General features: G+C 47.9%; 2 protein-coding genes across 3 annotated transcripts in view; one reads left to right on the top strand and one right to left on the bottom strand.

The window, feature by feature from the left end:
* The window catches only part of ZNF48 (zinc finger protein 48), a 240,731-nt gene that overhangs the window by 20,293 nt on the left and 204,437 nt on the right, over window positions 1-16,001 (top strand). The gene's annotated exons all lie outside the window — the stretch shown is intronic.
* Window positions 8,714-16,001, bottom strand: part of ZG16 (zymogen granule protein 16) — a 31,809-nt gene continuing 24,521 nt past the window's right edge. Inside the window, exons 1-4 of one of the 2 annotated variants that reach the window (XM_050773579.1) lie at window positions 10,876-10,907; window positions 9,850-9,911; window positions 9,567-9,699; window positions 8,714-9,128 (exon numbers count right to left, since the gene is read on the bottom strand). In XM_050773579.1, the coding sequence (XP_050629536.1) occupies window positions 8,813-9,128; window positions 9,567-9,699; window positions 9,850-9,904 (504 nt within the window). In that variant the 5' untranslated portion in view covers window positions 9,905-9,911; window positions 10,876-10,907 and the 3' untranslated portion in view covers window positions 8,714-8,812. Of the gene's footprint in view, window positions 9,129-9,566; window positions 9,700-9,849; window positions 9,912-10,875; window positions 10,908-16,001 lie in introns of those variants that run through there. The other variant, XM_050773578.1, reaches the window with a different exon arrangement.

The following is a 16,001-nucleotide window of genomic DNA, read 5'->3' as shown; positions in this document are numbered from 1 at the left end:
CTACTCGGGAGGCTGAGGCAGGAGAATCGCTTGAACCTGGGAGATGTAGGTTGCAGTGAGCTGAGATGGTGCCACTGCACACCCCGTCTCAAAACAAAAAACACAAATCTTACATCAGTGTTTCTGAAACGTTTTGCCTTGGGATCCCACTACAGTTTTTAAAAATGAGGCCTCTAAAGATGTTTTGTGTATATGAGGGCTTTTGTTTTTTTGTTTTTGAGATAGGATTTCACTTCCATCTCCCAGGCTAGAGTGCAGTGGCTCAATCTCGGTTCACTCCAACCTCTGCCTCTTGGGTTCAAATGATTCTCCTGCCTCAGCCTCCCGAGTAGCTGGGATTACAGGCATGCAGCAACACGCTCAGCTAATTTTTGTATTTTTATGGAGATAGGTTTTTACCATGTTGGCCAGGCTGGTCTCAAACTCCTGACCTCAAGTGATCCACCAGCTTTGGCCTCCCAAAGTGCTGGGAGTACAGGTGTGAACCACGGGGCCTGACCATATATACTGTATGTGAAATGAAACCGAATTAAAGTGACATTAATGAATTTAAAAATTACAGTAACAAACCCATAGACACAAAACGTACATCTAAGTAGTGGTTGCCAGGTGATGGTGAAGGGCTGAGGAGTTGGCACTACAGCAATAGATATAATTATCGGGGGAATCCCACCCCCTATATTCAACGTGGGTCCTTTTCTATTTTCCCTAAGTGTCAACTGGTCTGAGAAATAAAGGGAAAGAGTACAAAAGAGAGAAATTTTAAAGCTGGGTGTCCAGGGGAGACATCATAAATCAACAGGTTCTGTGATGCCCCCCAAGTCGCAAAACTAGCAAGTTTTTATTAGTGATTTTCCAAAGGGGAGGGAGTGTACGAATAGGATGTGGGTCACAGAGATCACATGCTTCACAAGGTAATAAAATATCACAAGGCTAATGGAGACGGTGAGATCACAGGACCGGGCAAAATTAAAATTGCTAATGAAGTTTTGGGCACGCATTGTCATTGATAACATCTTATCAGGAGACAGGGTTTGAGAGCAGACAACCGTCAGACCAAAATTTATTAGGCGGGAATTTCCTCATCCTAATAAGCCTGGGAGTGCTATGGGAGACCAGGGCTTATTTCATCTCTTATCTACAACAGTAAAAGACAGATGTTCCCAAAGCGGCCATTGTAGAGGCCTCCCCTTAAGAACGCATTCTCTTTCTCAGGGATGTTCCTTGCTGAGAAAAAGAATTCAACAATATTTCTCCTATTTGCTTTTGAAAGAAGAGAAATATGACTCTGTTCCACGTGGCCCACAGGCAGCCAGACTTTACCGTTATCTCCCTTGTTCCCTGAACCTTGCTGTTATCCTGTTCTTTTTTCAAGGTGCCCAGATTTCATATTGTTTAAACAATTTGTGCAGTTAACCCAATCATCACAGGGCCCTGAGGTGACACTCATCCTCAGCTTACGAACATGACAAGATTAAAAGATTAAAGTAAAGACAGGCAGCCGGGCTCACACCTGTAATCCCAGCACTTTGGGAAGCCGAGGCGGGCGGATCATGAGGTCAGGAGATCGAGACCATCCTGGCTAACATGGTGAAACCCCGTCTCTACTAAAAACACAAAAAATTAGCCGGGAGTGGTGGTGCGCACCTGTAGTCCCAGCTACTCGGAGGCTGAGAGCCAAGATCACGCCACCGCACTCCAGCCTGTGCGATAAAGCGAGACTCCATCTCAAAAAAAAAAAAATAATAAATAAATAAATAAAAAATAAAGTAAAGACAGGCATAGGAAACCACAAGGGTATTGATCGGGGAAGTGATAAGTGTCCATGAAATCTTCACAATTTACGTTCTTCTGCCATGGCTTCAGCTGGTCCCTCCGTTCAGGGTCCCTGACTTCCCACAACATATAATGAGTTTCTTTTGGAGGTGATGGAAATGTTAAATATTTTGGAATGAAGTAGTGATGATGGCTGCGTAATGTAGTAAACATACTAAAAACCAGAGAGGTGTGCCCTTTTTTTTTTTTTGAGACATAGTCTCACTCTGTTGCTTAGGCTGGAGTGCAGTGGCACAATCTCTCGGCTCACTGTAACCTCTGCCTCCCAGGTTCAAGCGATTCCCCTGCCTCAGCGTCACGAGTAGCTGGGATTATAGGCATGCACCACCGTGCACAGCTAACTTTGTATTTTTAGTAGAGATAGGGTTTCTCCATGTTGGTCAGGCTGGTCTCGAACTCCTGACCTCAGGTGATCCACCCGCCTTGGCCTCCCTCAGTGCTGAGATTACAGGTGTGAGCCACCAAGCCCGGCCTAGACCTCCATCTCTTTTTTTTTGAGACGGAGTCTCTCTCTGTCGCCCAGGCTGGAGTGCAGTGGCTTGATCTTGGCTCACTGCAAGCTCCGCCTCCTGGGTTCACGCCATTCTCCTGCCTCAGCCTCCCGAGTAGCTGGGACTACAGGTGCCCGTCACCATGCCCGGCTAATTTTTTGTATTTTTAGTGGAAATGGGGTTTCACCATGTTAGCCAGGATGATCTCGATCTCCTGACCTCATGATCCGCCCGCCTCAGCCTCCCAAAGTGCTGGGATTACAGGCGTGAGCCACTGTGCCCAGCCTACCTCCATCTCTTAGAAAAAAAAAATTAACCAGGTGTGGTGGAACACACCTATGGTCCCAGCTACTTGGGAGGCTGAGGTGGGAGGATTGCTTAAGCCCAGGAGGTTGAGGCTGCAGTGAGCCGTGATGGTGCCACTGCACTCTGGCCTGAGTGACAGAGGGAGACCTTGTCTCAAAGACAAATAATAAAACTAGATTCTCATATCTGCTTCTGCATTCATGCGGTTGTGATGTCACATACAATATAGTATTTTGAAAACTCCACTATATGCTTGAGAAACAATGCAAGATAAGTCAAATGGTATCTTAGTTTTATTATGAAAATAATTTTGAACTTGCAGACCCACTGAAAGTGTCTCAGGGACTCCCAGAAGTCTCTGGACCATACTTTGAGAATCTCTGGCATCGGCAATTGACACTTTGGTCTTCCTTGTCCGTCAGAAAATGCTGTTCAGTTTTCACGTTTGTTGCTAACTCCAGATATTTTATAAGAAACCTGCCAGAAATAGTGAAAAGAGCATAGATCAAGCAGATAGGGCTTCTGTTTGAATAAATCATTTAGTTACAGGGCCTTAGTGCCAGGCCACCCAGACCAAAGATTTAGCCTCTTTGTGCCTCCATTTCCTCAGATATTAAAAGGGAATAATGGTTGAAATACCTCCTAGGGTTGTTTTAAGGATCTGCATCTGGCTGGTAGAAATTAGAGTAGTTTGGCCAGGCGTGGTGGCTCACACCTGTAATCTCAACACTTTGGGAGGCTGAGGTGGGCAGATCATTTGAGGTCAGGAGTTCAAGACCAGCCTGGCCAACATGGGGAAACCATGTCTCTACTAAAAATATAAAAATTAAGGCTGGGAGCAGTGGCTCACGCCTGTAATCGCAGCACTTTTGGAGGCCGAGGTGATCCACCTAAGGTCAGGAGTGTAAGACCAGCCTGGTCAACATGGTGAAACCCTGTCTCTAGTAAAAATACAGAAATTAGCCAGGCATGGTGTTGCAAACCTGTAATCCCAGCTACTCGAGAGTCTGAGGCAAGAGAATGGCTTGAACCCGAGAGGTGGAGGTTGCAGTGAGCTGAGATGGTGCTGCTGCTCTCTAGCCTGGGCAACTGAGCGAGACTTTGTCTGAAAATAAAATTTTAAAAAATTAATTGCCAGATGATTTATATTGATTCCTAGAAGCGAGACAGCATTTGCTGGGCGCGATGGCTCATGCCTGTAATCCCAGCACTTTGGGAGGCCGAGGTGGGCAGATCGCTTGAGCTCAGGAGTTTGAGACCAGCCTGACCAAGATGGCAAAACCCCGTCTCTACTAAAAATACAGAAAACTATCTGGGTGCTGTGGCGGGCACCTGTAATCCCAGCTACTCAGAAGACTGAGGCAGGAGAATGACTTGAACCTGGGAGGTAGAGGTTGCAGTGAGCTGAGATTGTACCACTGCACTCCAGCCTGGGCAAAAGAGCAAGACTCTGTCTCAAAAAAAAAAAAAAAAAAGGATTGGGTGAGGTGGCTCACACCTGTAATCCCAGCACTTTGGGAGGCTAAGGCGGGTGGATCACCTGAAGTCAGGAGTTTGAGACCAGCTTGACCAACATGGCAAAACCCCATCTCTACTAAAAATACAAAAATTACCCAGGCATGGTGGCGCATGCCCGTAATCCCAGCTATTCAGGAGGCTGAGGCAGGAGAATTGCTTGAACCCAGGAGTTGGAGGTTGTAGTGAGCCGAGATTGCACCACTGCACTCCAGCCTGGGGACAGAGCAAGACTTCATCTGAAAGAAAAAGAAAATTAGATGTGATGGCATGTGCCTATAGTCCCAGCTACTTGGGAGGCTGAGGCAGGAGGATCACTTGAACCCAGGAAGTGCAAGTTGCAGTGAGCCGAGATCATGCCTGTGCACTCCAGCTTGGATGACAGAGAAAGAAACAATTGATTTTTAAAAAATAACTTCCAGGCCAGGTGCAGTGGCTCACACCTGTAATCTCAGCATTTTGGGAGGCTGAGGCAGGCAGATTATGAGATCAGGAGATCGAGACCATCCTGGCTAACACGGTGAAACCCCATCTCTACGAAAAATACAAAAAATTAGCCGGGCATGGTGGCGGGTGCCTGTATTCCCAGCTACTCGGGAGGCTGAGACAGGAGAATCACTTGAATCTGGGAGGCAGAGGTTGCAGTGAGCCGAGATCGTGCCACTGCACTCCAGCCTGGGCAACAGTGAAAAATGAGGCTTGTGAAGATGCTCCGTATATATGGGTTTTGATTCATATTTACTGTATTCAAAATGAAATCAAAGTAACATCAATTAACTTTCAAATTACAATAACAAACCCACAGACATAGAAAGTACACCTGAGTGGTGGTTGCCAGGGGATGATGAGGGGTTGAGTAATTGGCACTACAGTGAACAGATGTAACCACCTTCTTTTGGGGGTGATGGAAATGTTCTGGAATGAGGTAGTGGTAGTGGTTATACAACACAGTGAATATACTAAAAACCATGAAAGTGTACACTTTTAAAATGGCATTTTTTTTTTATATCTTATTAGAGACAAGCTCTCACTGTGTCACCCAGGTTGAAGTGCTGTGGTACAATCATAGCTCATGGCAACCTCAAACTCCAAAGTGCAAGTAATCCTCCTGCCTTGGCCTCTGGAAGTGTTGGGATTACAGCCGTGAGCCATGGTGTTGGGTATCGGGGGAACCAGCCCCCAATATTTCAATGTAGGTTCTATTTTCCCTAAGTGTTGGCCAGTCTGAGAAATAAAGAGAAAGCGTACAAAGAGAGGAGTTTTACAGCTGGGCCGCGGGGGGTGACATCACATATCGGTAGGTCCGTAATGCCCCACCTGAGCCGCAAAGCCAGCAAGTTTTTTTTAAGGATTTCAAAAGGGGAGGGAGTGTACGAACAGGGAGTAGAGTCACAAATATCACATGCTTCTGAGGCCAACAAAGATCACAAGGCAAAGGGCAAAATTAGAATTACTGATGAGGGTCTGTGTTCAGCTGTGCACATATTGTCTTAATAAACATCCTAACAGAAAACAGGGTTTGAGAGCAGAGAACTGGTCTGACTAAAATTTACTAGGCTGGAATTTCCCAATCCTAGTAAGCCTGAGGGTACTGCAGGAGACCAGGGCGTATTTCAGTTCTTATCTCAACTGCATAAGACAGACGTTCCCAGAAGGGCCATTTGTAGACCTCCCCCCAGGAATTCAATTCTTTTCCTAGGGTCTTAATATTTAATATTCCTTCCTAGGAGAAGAATTTAGTGATATCTCTCCTACTTGCACGTCCATTTATAGGCTCTCTGCAAGAAGAAAATGATGGCTCTTTTTGCTCGGCCCTGCAGGCAGTCAGATCTTATGGTTATCTTCCCTTGTTCCCTGAAATCACTGTTATTCTGTTCTTTTTTAAGGTATACTGATTTCATATTGTTCAAACACACATGTTTTACAATGAATTTGTACAGTTAATGCAATCATCACAGGGTCCTGAAGTGATGTAAATTCTCAGCTTATGAAGATAACAGGATTGAGATTAAAATAAAGACAGGCATAAGAAATTATGAGAGTATTATTTGGGAACTGATAAATGTCCATGAAATCTTCACAATTTATGTTCAGAGATTGCAGTAAAGAGAGGTGTAAGAAGTTATAAAAGTATTAATTTTGGGAACTGATAAATGTCCATGAAATCTTCACAATTTATGTTCCTCTGCTGTGGCTCTAGCCAGTCCCTCTGTTCAGGGTCCCTGACTTCCCGCAACAGTTGGGCCACCATATCAGTTCATAGAACCAATTGGATGGAGATTCATGGTAAGGGAATCCTCCCTCCTCACCACAGTGCCCCTGCCAAAGAAGAAGCTGGGGCTCTGCAGCTGCTGAAGTCACTGGATAGGCTGGGATAGACAGTCACAATGCAAGCCAATGGCATTGATTAGGGAATCACTGATGAATCAGAGCATGATGCTGTGTTGTGAGACGCCAGCATTGACATTCATCTTTCCCAAAAGGAGTTAGCGGCCCTTGTCCCTCAAAAAGACCAGAGTCTCAGGTGGGACTTGAACTTCTCAGGAACTACATACACCCTGAGACCTTCAAAGTGGTGACAGGGATGACAGATTTCTTGCCAGTCCCCCTGCACATGAAGGCTGGTTGAGCCCTGGAAGATCCTACAGGGAACTTCAACTCCTCATTTTGCCTGCAAACAGGTTGCTGTGTTGCCCAGGCTGGTCTTGAAATCCTGGGCTCAAGCGACCCTCCTGACTTGAGCCCCAAAGTCTTGGGATTACAGGCGTGAGCCCCCTTGCCCAACCACCATATCCTTTTCTTGAGTCAACTGCATGGAGGTTAATGATAGAGAAGTCCCACCACAGGGCCCCTGCCAGAGAGGAGGCTAGGGCTCCGCAGCGGCTGCAGTCACTGGGGCGGACATATTGCTAGCCCTGTATTGGCAGTGATGAGGGATCCAGCACCGTAACTGATGAGTTAAAGGACAGCATTGGGGTGCAACAGGGTGGCACTAAAACTGGTGCCTATGTTTCCCAAGAGGCAGAGCAGCTCTTGTCTGTCACAAAGACCAGCTTCCTCAGGTAGTGTGTGAACCTGCCTCATCTGACGCCCAACATGATGGGTGATCCTTTTACCTGACCTTGGTCTACAGACTCTGCCACTCCTTGCTGTTGTCTGCTGGTTCTCCACCCAGTCCTCCAAGGTGTTATCAGGTGTGACACTTAATTTAGGTGTCAGCTTGGTTCCATTTCGTTAGGATATGACATATGTGACTCCATTCTGATACTGATAACATTCTTTTTTTTAATTTTTTTTTTTTTTTTTTGATGGAGTCTTGCTCTGTCATCCAGGCTGGAGTGCAGTTGCGCTATCTCAACTCATTGTAACCTCTGCCTCCAGCGTTCAAGTGATTCTCATGCCTCAGCCTCCCAAGTAGCTGGTATTACAGGCGTGGGCCACCACACCTGGCTAATTTTTGTATTTTTAGTAGAGACAGGGTTTTACCATGTTGGAGGCTGGTCTCCAACTCCTGACTTGAAATGATCCGCCTGCCTTGGCCTCCGAAAGTGCTGGGATTACAGATGTGAGCCACTATGCCCGGCCATATACTGATAACTTTCACAAAACTAACGCATACCTTCACTCATTTTAATTTTCTTCCCTTCTTAAAATTTATTTCCCCAACTGCAATAAACCATCCTCTTCCATCTCTTTTGAGACCTCATCAGTGATCTCTTTTCAGAATCGCCAGCCTCTTTCTCTTTCTTCCTCTTTATCATGTGAACATGCTCGTGACTCTCCTGTCTAGGATTTTAAAAAGACACAAAACCCTTTTTCCTTACACCCCTGATAACTGACTTGCCTATTTCTGGCAAACCAGAGCCAAACTTCTCGAAACACTCGATTCTTGCTGCCTGTGTTTTCTTACCTCCCATTCATTCCTTAACGAGTTCAGCCTAGTGTCAGCCTCCCCCAGTCCACTGTAACCTTCTGATGTCTAAAGCCTAAGAGCGTATTGTGGGCAGGGTTTCCACTGTTGAGAAGGTGGTGGCTTCCTGAGGAAGGAGGAATCCCAGATCTGAGACGGCTTAACAGGACACTGGGGCTCATGGGTAGAGGTGAGGAGGAACTGGGCCTGCCAACAGGGCAGGGTCCTCGGGCACAGACTTCAGCTAAGTTTCAGGAGTTAGGTGGGTTCCAGGAAAGAACAAAGGCTAATGGTCCTGGCCACCCACACACAGCAAGTGAGTTCAGCACTTTCTCAAGGGGAGGACCAGGGATGAGGAGAGCTGGAGAGTGGGACATCTGCGGTTTTGGTATAAGCCACAACTAGGCCTTCCCCTCAGACCCAGGACTCCAGTTTGGATCAATGTTCTAAGGAGCTGTCCTTGAAGAGCGTTGATGGAAGCCAGAGTCTCATCTCCTCTTGATAAATCATAGTACAAGCCCAGGATTCTCACACACCTCTCCCTCATCTTCCCACTCTTCCAGACAGATGTCCAAAGCCAGCCAGAAGTGAGATTTGCACGTCCCCAGCTGAGTCAGGAGGCAGATATCCCAGCCACATATGCCCCCACACACACTAGCCTTAACCATATTTTTTTATTGAGCCATTTGGATGGGGGTTAGTGATAAAAGAGTTCTTACTCCTCATCACAGTGTCCCTGCCAAGGAGAGGAGACTCAGCAGCTGCTGCAGATACTGGGGTAAACATCCCAGTGCAGGCCAATGGCATCAATGACGGAACCAGACCGGCCACTGATGAAGCGGAGCACGGTGTTGGGGTGCAAGGGGACAGCATTGAAACTTGTGCCGCTGTCTTTCCCAAAAGCCAGATAGCGGCCCTTGTCTGTCACAAAGACCACCTTCTTCAGGTACCCCTTGTACTTCCCGGAAACCTGGATCACTGATTCCCCAGGGTGCAGAAAGATCTCCTCCAGGTCTCCACTGCGGCCACCCACATAGTCACTCCACACTTTGCCATAGCGCACCTGGAGACTGAGAAAGAGGGGAGGAGGAAGGAGAAAGAAGGGTGATGACAGGGATGACAAGTCTCCTGCTAGTCCTACAGACTGTGAAGCCTGGGTGAGCCCTGGAAGATCCTACAGGGAACTTCAATTATTTTGCCAGCAAAGAGACTCTGTCATCCAGGCAGGAGCACAGTGGCACGATCTTGGCTCACTGCAGCCTCAACATCCTGGGCTCAGGCAATCCTCCCGCCTCTCCCTCCTGAGTAGTTGAGGCTACAGGTGCTCACCACCATGCCCGGCTAATTTTTGTTTTTGTTTTTGTTTTTCTTTGGTAGAGATGGGGTCTTGGTATCTTGCCCAAGCTGAGCTAGAACTCCTGGCCTCAAGTGATCTGCCTCTGCCTCCCAAAGCATTGTAATGACAGGTATGAGCCACTGCACCCAGCCAGCAACTCAAAGAATCTTACCCTACGATGTAGTAGTTGTTGACTCGGACCCGGAGGGCGGTGATGGGGCCGTCCAACTGGTTGCCAGAATGAGAGAATCGCTTTCCGCCACCACCTCCATACTCTCCACTATAGGAGGAAGACCTGGCCTGAACTGGAGGGGCAAGCAGGAGTTGGAGGGAGAAATCTTCCAGGAGTTCAGTTTCTCTGCACCACCCCTGTTCCTCCCACAACTCAGCTCCCACCTGAAACCAGCCTCCTGCCTTCCCATGTCCCCATTACCAGGCTCTGGTATCTCACTTACTGGCATTGGCAGAGGCTGAGGCACAGAGAAGGGCTAGGAGAGCGACTGTCAACATTCTGAGGCTGGAGTGGGAAGAAAAGAGCAAATAAAGATTCACCTTTTTCCTTGTGGACTTGATTGACCCAGGCACTCCTGACCTGCAGCTCAGACCAAGGCTTTTTCGTCCTTCAACTCAGACCCAGCAGACCCAGTCTTGAGCATAGAAATGACTGTCCATAGCCTGTAGTCCTGTTCCTCCCTGATGCTACCTTCTATGTCCCTGATCCCTCCAGCTCTCCCTGGTCTGGCTGTAGCCAAGCCCTCCTCTTTTCTCTCAAGCCTGAAAATGAACCCTAACTATCTGGATTAAGCCTTATTCCATCCTGGCACAAAGCAGAAAAGTTTTTTGAAATCAGCCAAACTCAGGTACATTTGGGTTGGTGTGGCCATAGCCAGGAAAGAAGTTTTCTAAGGAGGGAGTAGAGGACCTCTCACAAGCAAAGAGACGGCTGAGTTTACCAAGCCCAGAGGCTGAGCAAAGAAAGCCTCACCATCTGTGGTGAATTGGCCTGACTTATGGGGCACCTGGAGCATGGTTTAAATCCCTAGCATCCACCTGGTCGCAAGGAAAGAAGAATTTTCGAGGTGCCTCTGTGTCACCTGGGGAGCAGAGTTGGTGACAGAAGGGACTGTGCCAGTACCAGTAGCCAAGCAGTGCTGGTGGAACTAGGACAGACAGAGAAGTTGCAGAAGGAGTTGGGACCAGCTCAAGATATTAGACTCCAGGTACCTGGTCTATGTGTCACTATTCTTTTCTCCACTAACACACATCTGGCCATGTCCATTCCCCTGAACACCTGGACACCTGAACCAGGTGTCCCCAGTCCTTCAGCAGAGACCTAGACAGCTTTGCACCTAAGATTAGTGCAGACCCAGGAGCCCCAATTAACTCAAGTCTTTCCTGCCACTCCTTCCAGGCATCCTATTCGCCAACTCCGATTTGAATTCCCCCCCAACTCAGATTCCGGCATCTTTGCCACCCCTCACCTGGCAGTTTCAGATGCAAAGCAGCCCCCTGGAAACTTCCAGATGTTTTATACCAGGTCCAAGCCCTCCCCCTGCCCTTTATTGTGTGAACCTCACCTCCTGAGCAAACATGAGCAACCTCTTCGGATCAGGTGTCAGGCGGGGTCTGGAACACCTTATCCTGCCTCTCCCCCATAGTCAACAGATACTACAGCATAGGGCAAGATTCTTTGAGTTCCTGGCTGGGCATGGTGGCTCACACCATAGTCAACAGATACTACAGCATAGGGTAAGATTCTTCCTGACTGGGCATGGTGGCTCACACCTGTCATTACAATGCTTTGGGAGGCAGAGGCAGATCGCTTGAGGCCAGGAGTTCTAGCTCAGCCTGGGCAAGATAGTGAGACCCCATCTCTATCAAAACAAAAAACAAAAACAAAAATTAGCCGGGCAAGGTGATGAGCACCTGTAGCCTCAACTACTCAGGAGGGAGGTGGGGAGGATCGCCTGAGCCCAGGACGTTGAGGCTGCAGTGAGACGAGATCATGCCACTGCACTCCAGCCTAGGTGACATGTGGCAAGGTGGAGTCCACTCTGGGCCAAGTGCCATATATCAGGAGGAACATAGTAAACCTAAGGTCACCACCAGCAGCTCTGGGTGGGCAAAGTGGCTTATCACCTCTAGGCTTGGTAGATGCCCTCCCCTGAAATCTGCCATCTGTCAGGACAAACAGAGCCCCTCCCAGGCATTTGAAATGTGGATTATCCCAGAAAGGGAATATATTCCCTTTCCAAAACCTTACACTTAGGAGTGCCGACTACTTGCCAGACATTTTTTTCTTTCCTTTTTCTAATATGAAAAATCCAAACACATGTAAAAGTTTAAAGAACTGTACAGTGGCCGGGCACGGTGGCTCACGCCTGTAATCCAACACTTTGGGAGGCCGAGGCAGGTGGATCACCTGAGGTCAGGAGTTTGAGACCAGCTTGGCCAACATGGTGAAACCCCGTCTCTAGTAAAAGTACAAAAAGTAGCCGGGTGTGATAACTGGTGCCTGTGATTCCAGCTAGTCAGGAGGCAGAGGCAGGAGAATCACTTGAACCTGAGGGGCAGAGGTTGCAGTGAGCTGAGATCGCGCCACTGCACTCTAGCTTGGGCAACACAGTGAGACTCCATCTCAAAAAAAAAAAAAAAAAAAGAAAGGAAGAATTGTATAGTGAGGCTGGGTGCAGTGGCTCATGCCTGTAATCCCAGCACTTTGAGAGGTCGAAGCAGGAGGATTGCTTAAGCTCAGGAGTTCAAGACCAATGTGGGCAACATAGGGAGATTTCATCTCTACAAAAAAATAAAACAATTAGCTAGTGATGGTGGTGCACACCTGTGCTCCCAGCTAGTCAGGAGGCTGAGGCAGGAGGATCACTTGAGCCCAGGAGGTCAAAGTTGCAGTGAGCCATGATTAAAACATCATGTCTCAAAAAAAGAAAAGAAAAAAAAAGAATTGTGTAGTCAACACTCATATAACCACCATATAGATTATACTATGGTTAATATTTTGCTGTAATTGCTTTCTTTTTTCTTTCTTTTTTTTTTGGAGACAGAGTCTGGCTCTAACCTCCAGACTGGAGGGCAGCGGCACGATCTCGGCTTACTGTAATCTCTACCTCCTGGGTTCAAGCAATTCTGCCTCAGCCTCCCAAGTAGCTGAGATTACAGGCACGCACCACCACGTCCAGCTAATTTTTGTAATTTTAGTAGAGACAGGGTTTCGCCATGTTTGCCAGGATGGTCTCAATCTCTTGACCTTGTTATCCGCCTGCCTTGGCCTCCCAAAGTGCTGGGATTACAGGCATGAGCCACCGCGCCTGGCCTGCATTTTTTTTTTTATCCGCTCATCTATTTATCCTCAATATGCCAAACCCTTCCCAAGCCATCTCTCTCTGAGAAGGATGCCTGGGGCTGCAGATGCACAGTGAACACGTGCCTATTGCCCCGCTGGAAACAGAGTCAGTCCAGTGGGAAGTGCGAAGCTGAGGATCCGAAGGTCTACAGGTGTCTCTCTGGGGGTAATTCTGGGCTTTGGGCTCTCAAGTCTCCTGGGTACCATGGCTGAATCTTCCTGGGGCTGTAGGCCACCCAGGCCATTGCTTCTTTCTTAGGTCTGTAACACCCCCAGGGGTGATGTCATAGATTTTTTTTTTTTTTTCCTCTGTAGGCTCTTCACTTTCAGGACTGATTTCTCTCAGCCTAAAATCCCTAGGACCGACTCCAGGGACCTAGCGCCTGACCCCTCCTGGACTGGCCCTCTGACTTCTCTGATTCAGCAGGTCCAAGAAGAGGGAAGGACAGAGGACCAGAAGGGGTTGGAATAAGTACTCTCAATTATAAATGACTAGTCAGGCATTCAGAGCACCCCACCCCTCACAGGCTTACCATCTGGTGCCAAGGACTCATCCCAGATAGCAAAGGCAGTCCCGCCCTGAGGATCTGGAAATGGCATGGAATCCAGGGGGATGAGTTGTGGGAGTGAAACAGAACAGCAGCCAAAGATGCCACGTTCACTCCTCCCTTCCCCTCTCTTTTTCTCCAAGGTCAAGGTCAGTACATCCTGCTGCTATAACTTTCACCTCATTCCAGCCATTTTGTTTTGTGTCTCTCTCCCTCTCTCTTTCCCAGTGACTCTCCTTCCTTTTATGTCTTCATCTTTCCCTGCTCTGAGGAGGATTTTTCTTTCCTTTTTTTTTTAGATGGAGTCTTGCTCTGTAGCTGGGCTGGAGTGCAGTGGTGCGATCTCGATTCACTGAAACCTCTGCCTCCAGGGTTTAAACATTCCCCTGCCTCAGCCTCCTGAGTAGCTGGGACTACAGGTGCGCGCCACCACGCCCAGATAATTTTTTGTATTTTACTAGAGATGGGGTTTCATCATGTTGGCCAGGATAGTCTCGATCTCCTGAAATTGTGATCCGCTTTCCTCAGCTCCCAAAGTGCTAGGATTACAGGCATGAGCCACCACACCCAGCCTTTTCTTTTCTTTATCTTTTTTTTTTTTTTAAAGACAGAGTCTGGCTCTGTTGCCCAGGATGGAGTGCAGTGGCCCAATCTCAGCTCACTGCAACTTCCGCCTCCAGGATTCAAGTGATTCTCCGGCTTCAGCCTCCCAAGTAGCTGGAATCAGGCACCCACCACCATGCTCGGCTAATTTTTGTATTTTTAGTAAAGATGGGGTTTCACTATGTTGGACAGGCTGGTCTTGAACTGACTTCAGGTGATCCACCCACCTTCATCTCCCAAAGTGCAGGAATTACAGGCGTGAGCCACCACAACTGGCCTAAAGTTTTTTCTTTATATTCCTTCTCTCCATACCTTTTTCCTTCTGCCCCTTCTTTCCTGTCCCTACATCTCTCCCAAGCTCTCTCTCTAGCTCTTTCCTCTCTCCTTTCTAATCTTTGCCTATCTTCTTCTGTTTAGGGACAGACCACCCCTAGTCTGTGACCAAACACAGAAAGTCAAAGATTGCAGCTCAGAGAGGTCGAGGTGGGCACCTTGGAAGGATGTCCTCATGTTTCCAGGCATGACACATCCAGGACCCTCAGGACAGAGGTGCCCACATTTGCCACAGCTCCACTCCGTTGCACCCACCCTGCCTGTATGGAGATCCAGCATCTCCTCCATTGCCAGAGGCTGCTCCTTGTTCCACCATAGCAAGTCCTCAGTCTCCAGAGTGCAAGAGATGCCTTCCTATGGTGGGAAGGGTCTCAAGGCCCATTTTCTGTCCATCCCAGAAACAAAGAAAGCTGCCCTATTGCTAATGCTGGTACCTCTAGGGTGCACCCTGATGTGGGGATTGAGCCAGAAGAAAGAACATGAAGGCAGTGAGACACCAGGTCCCCATCTCTGCTTCTGCCTCATCAGATCCTGTTTGAGCCACTTTACATTTAACCTATGTGCCAGCTGTAGGCCTACCTGCCCCTTTTAAACTCTAGCTGAAGTTGCCTTAAACCTCATCTGGTTCCCGGGCCTGGATGCATGAATGTCCAAAGCCCTTCCAGAGCTTTCTGCCACTCAACAGAAAGCACCTCAACACATGTTTTTTGTTGCTTTGTTTTTGTTTTTTGTTTGCCTGTTTTTAATTTTTTTTCAAGATGGAGTCTTGCTCTACTGCCCTTTCTCGGTTCACTGCAACTTCCACCTCCCAGGTTCAGGCGATTCTCCTGCCTCAGCCTCCCAAGTAGCTGGGATTACAGGCATCCACCACCATGCCTTGCTAATTTTTGTATTTTTAGTAGAGACGGAGTTTCACCATGTTGGACAGGCTGGACAGGCTGGTTTCGAACTCCTGATCTCTTGATCCACCCTCAGTCTCCCAAAGTGCTGGGATTACAGATGTGAGCCACCGCGCCCGGCTCAACACATGTTTATCAAGCATCTCTACATTGGAGGCACCATTCTAGATGCTGAAGAGACAGCAATGAGGAAAAGAGTCAACAGCCAACCTCAAGGAGCTGTAGGGCCAAGGGAAAGCTTTCTCTCTGCTCTCTAGCCCTATAAATGCTCCCCGAAAAGGAACTGACGGTTCGCAAATTAATAGGAGAAAAAGGTGTACAAAATTTATGTCACATGCACAAGCGCAAGGGAACCACAGGAGAAGACCTAATAACGCAGAGTGGTCCAGATGCTTATGTAGCCTCCTTCCTCATAGAGGAGGGGAAATGGGGGTGCAGCAATGTTGAGAGGTAGTATGTGATTTTGTGGGGAAATATATGGGGCCAGGCGCAGTGGCTCACACCTTGTAATCCCAGCACTTCAGGAGCCTGAGGTGGGTGGATCACTTGAGGTCAGGAGTTCGAGATCAGCCTGACCAACGTGGTGAAACCCCATCTCTACTAAAAAATGCAAAAATCAGCCGGGTGTTGTGGCACATGCATGTAATCCCAGTTACTTGGGAGGCTGAGGCAGGAGAATCGCTTGAACCAGGGAGGCGGAGCTTGCAGTGAGCCGAGATTGCACCATTGCACTCCAGCCTGGGCAACAAAAGCAAAACTCTGTCTCAAAAATATAAAAATTATTTAAAAAGGAGAAATGAATGGACCCGAGAGATAGGAATTAACTTGTAAATGATTCCCTTGGAATTTGAATAAGCCCGAGAGAC

The sequence above is a fragment of the Macaca thibetana genome, chromosome 20 (genome assembly GCF_024542745.1).
Source record: "Macaca thibetana thibetana isolate TM-01 chromosome 20, ASM2454274v1, whole genome shotgun sequence".
NCBI classification, from domain to species: domain Eukaryota; kingdom Metazoa; phylum Chordata; class Mammalia; order Primates; family Cercopithecidae; genus Macaca; species Macaca thibetana.
The sequence above is the reverse complement of the archived record's forward strand: the minus strand, read 5'-3'. Positions and strand labels throughout refer to the sequence as shown.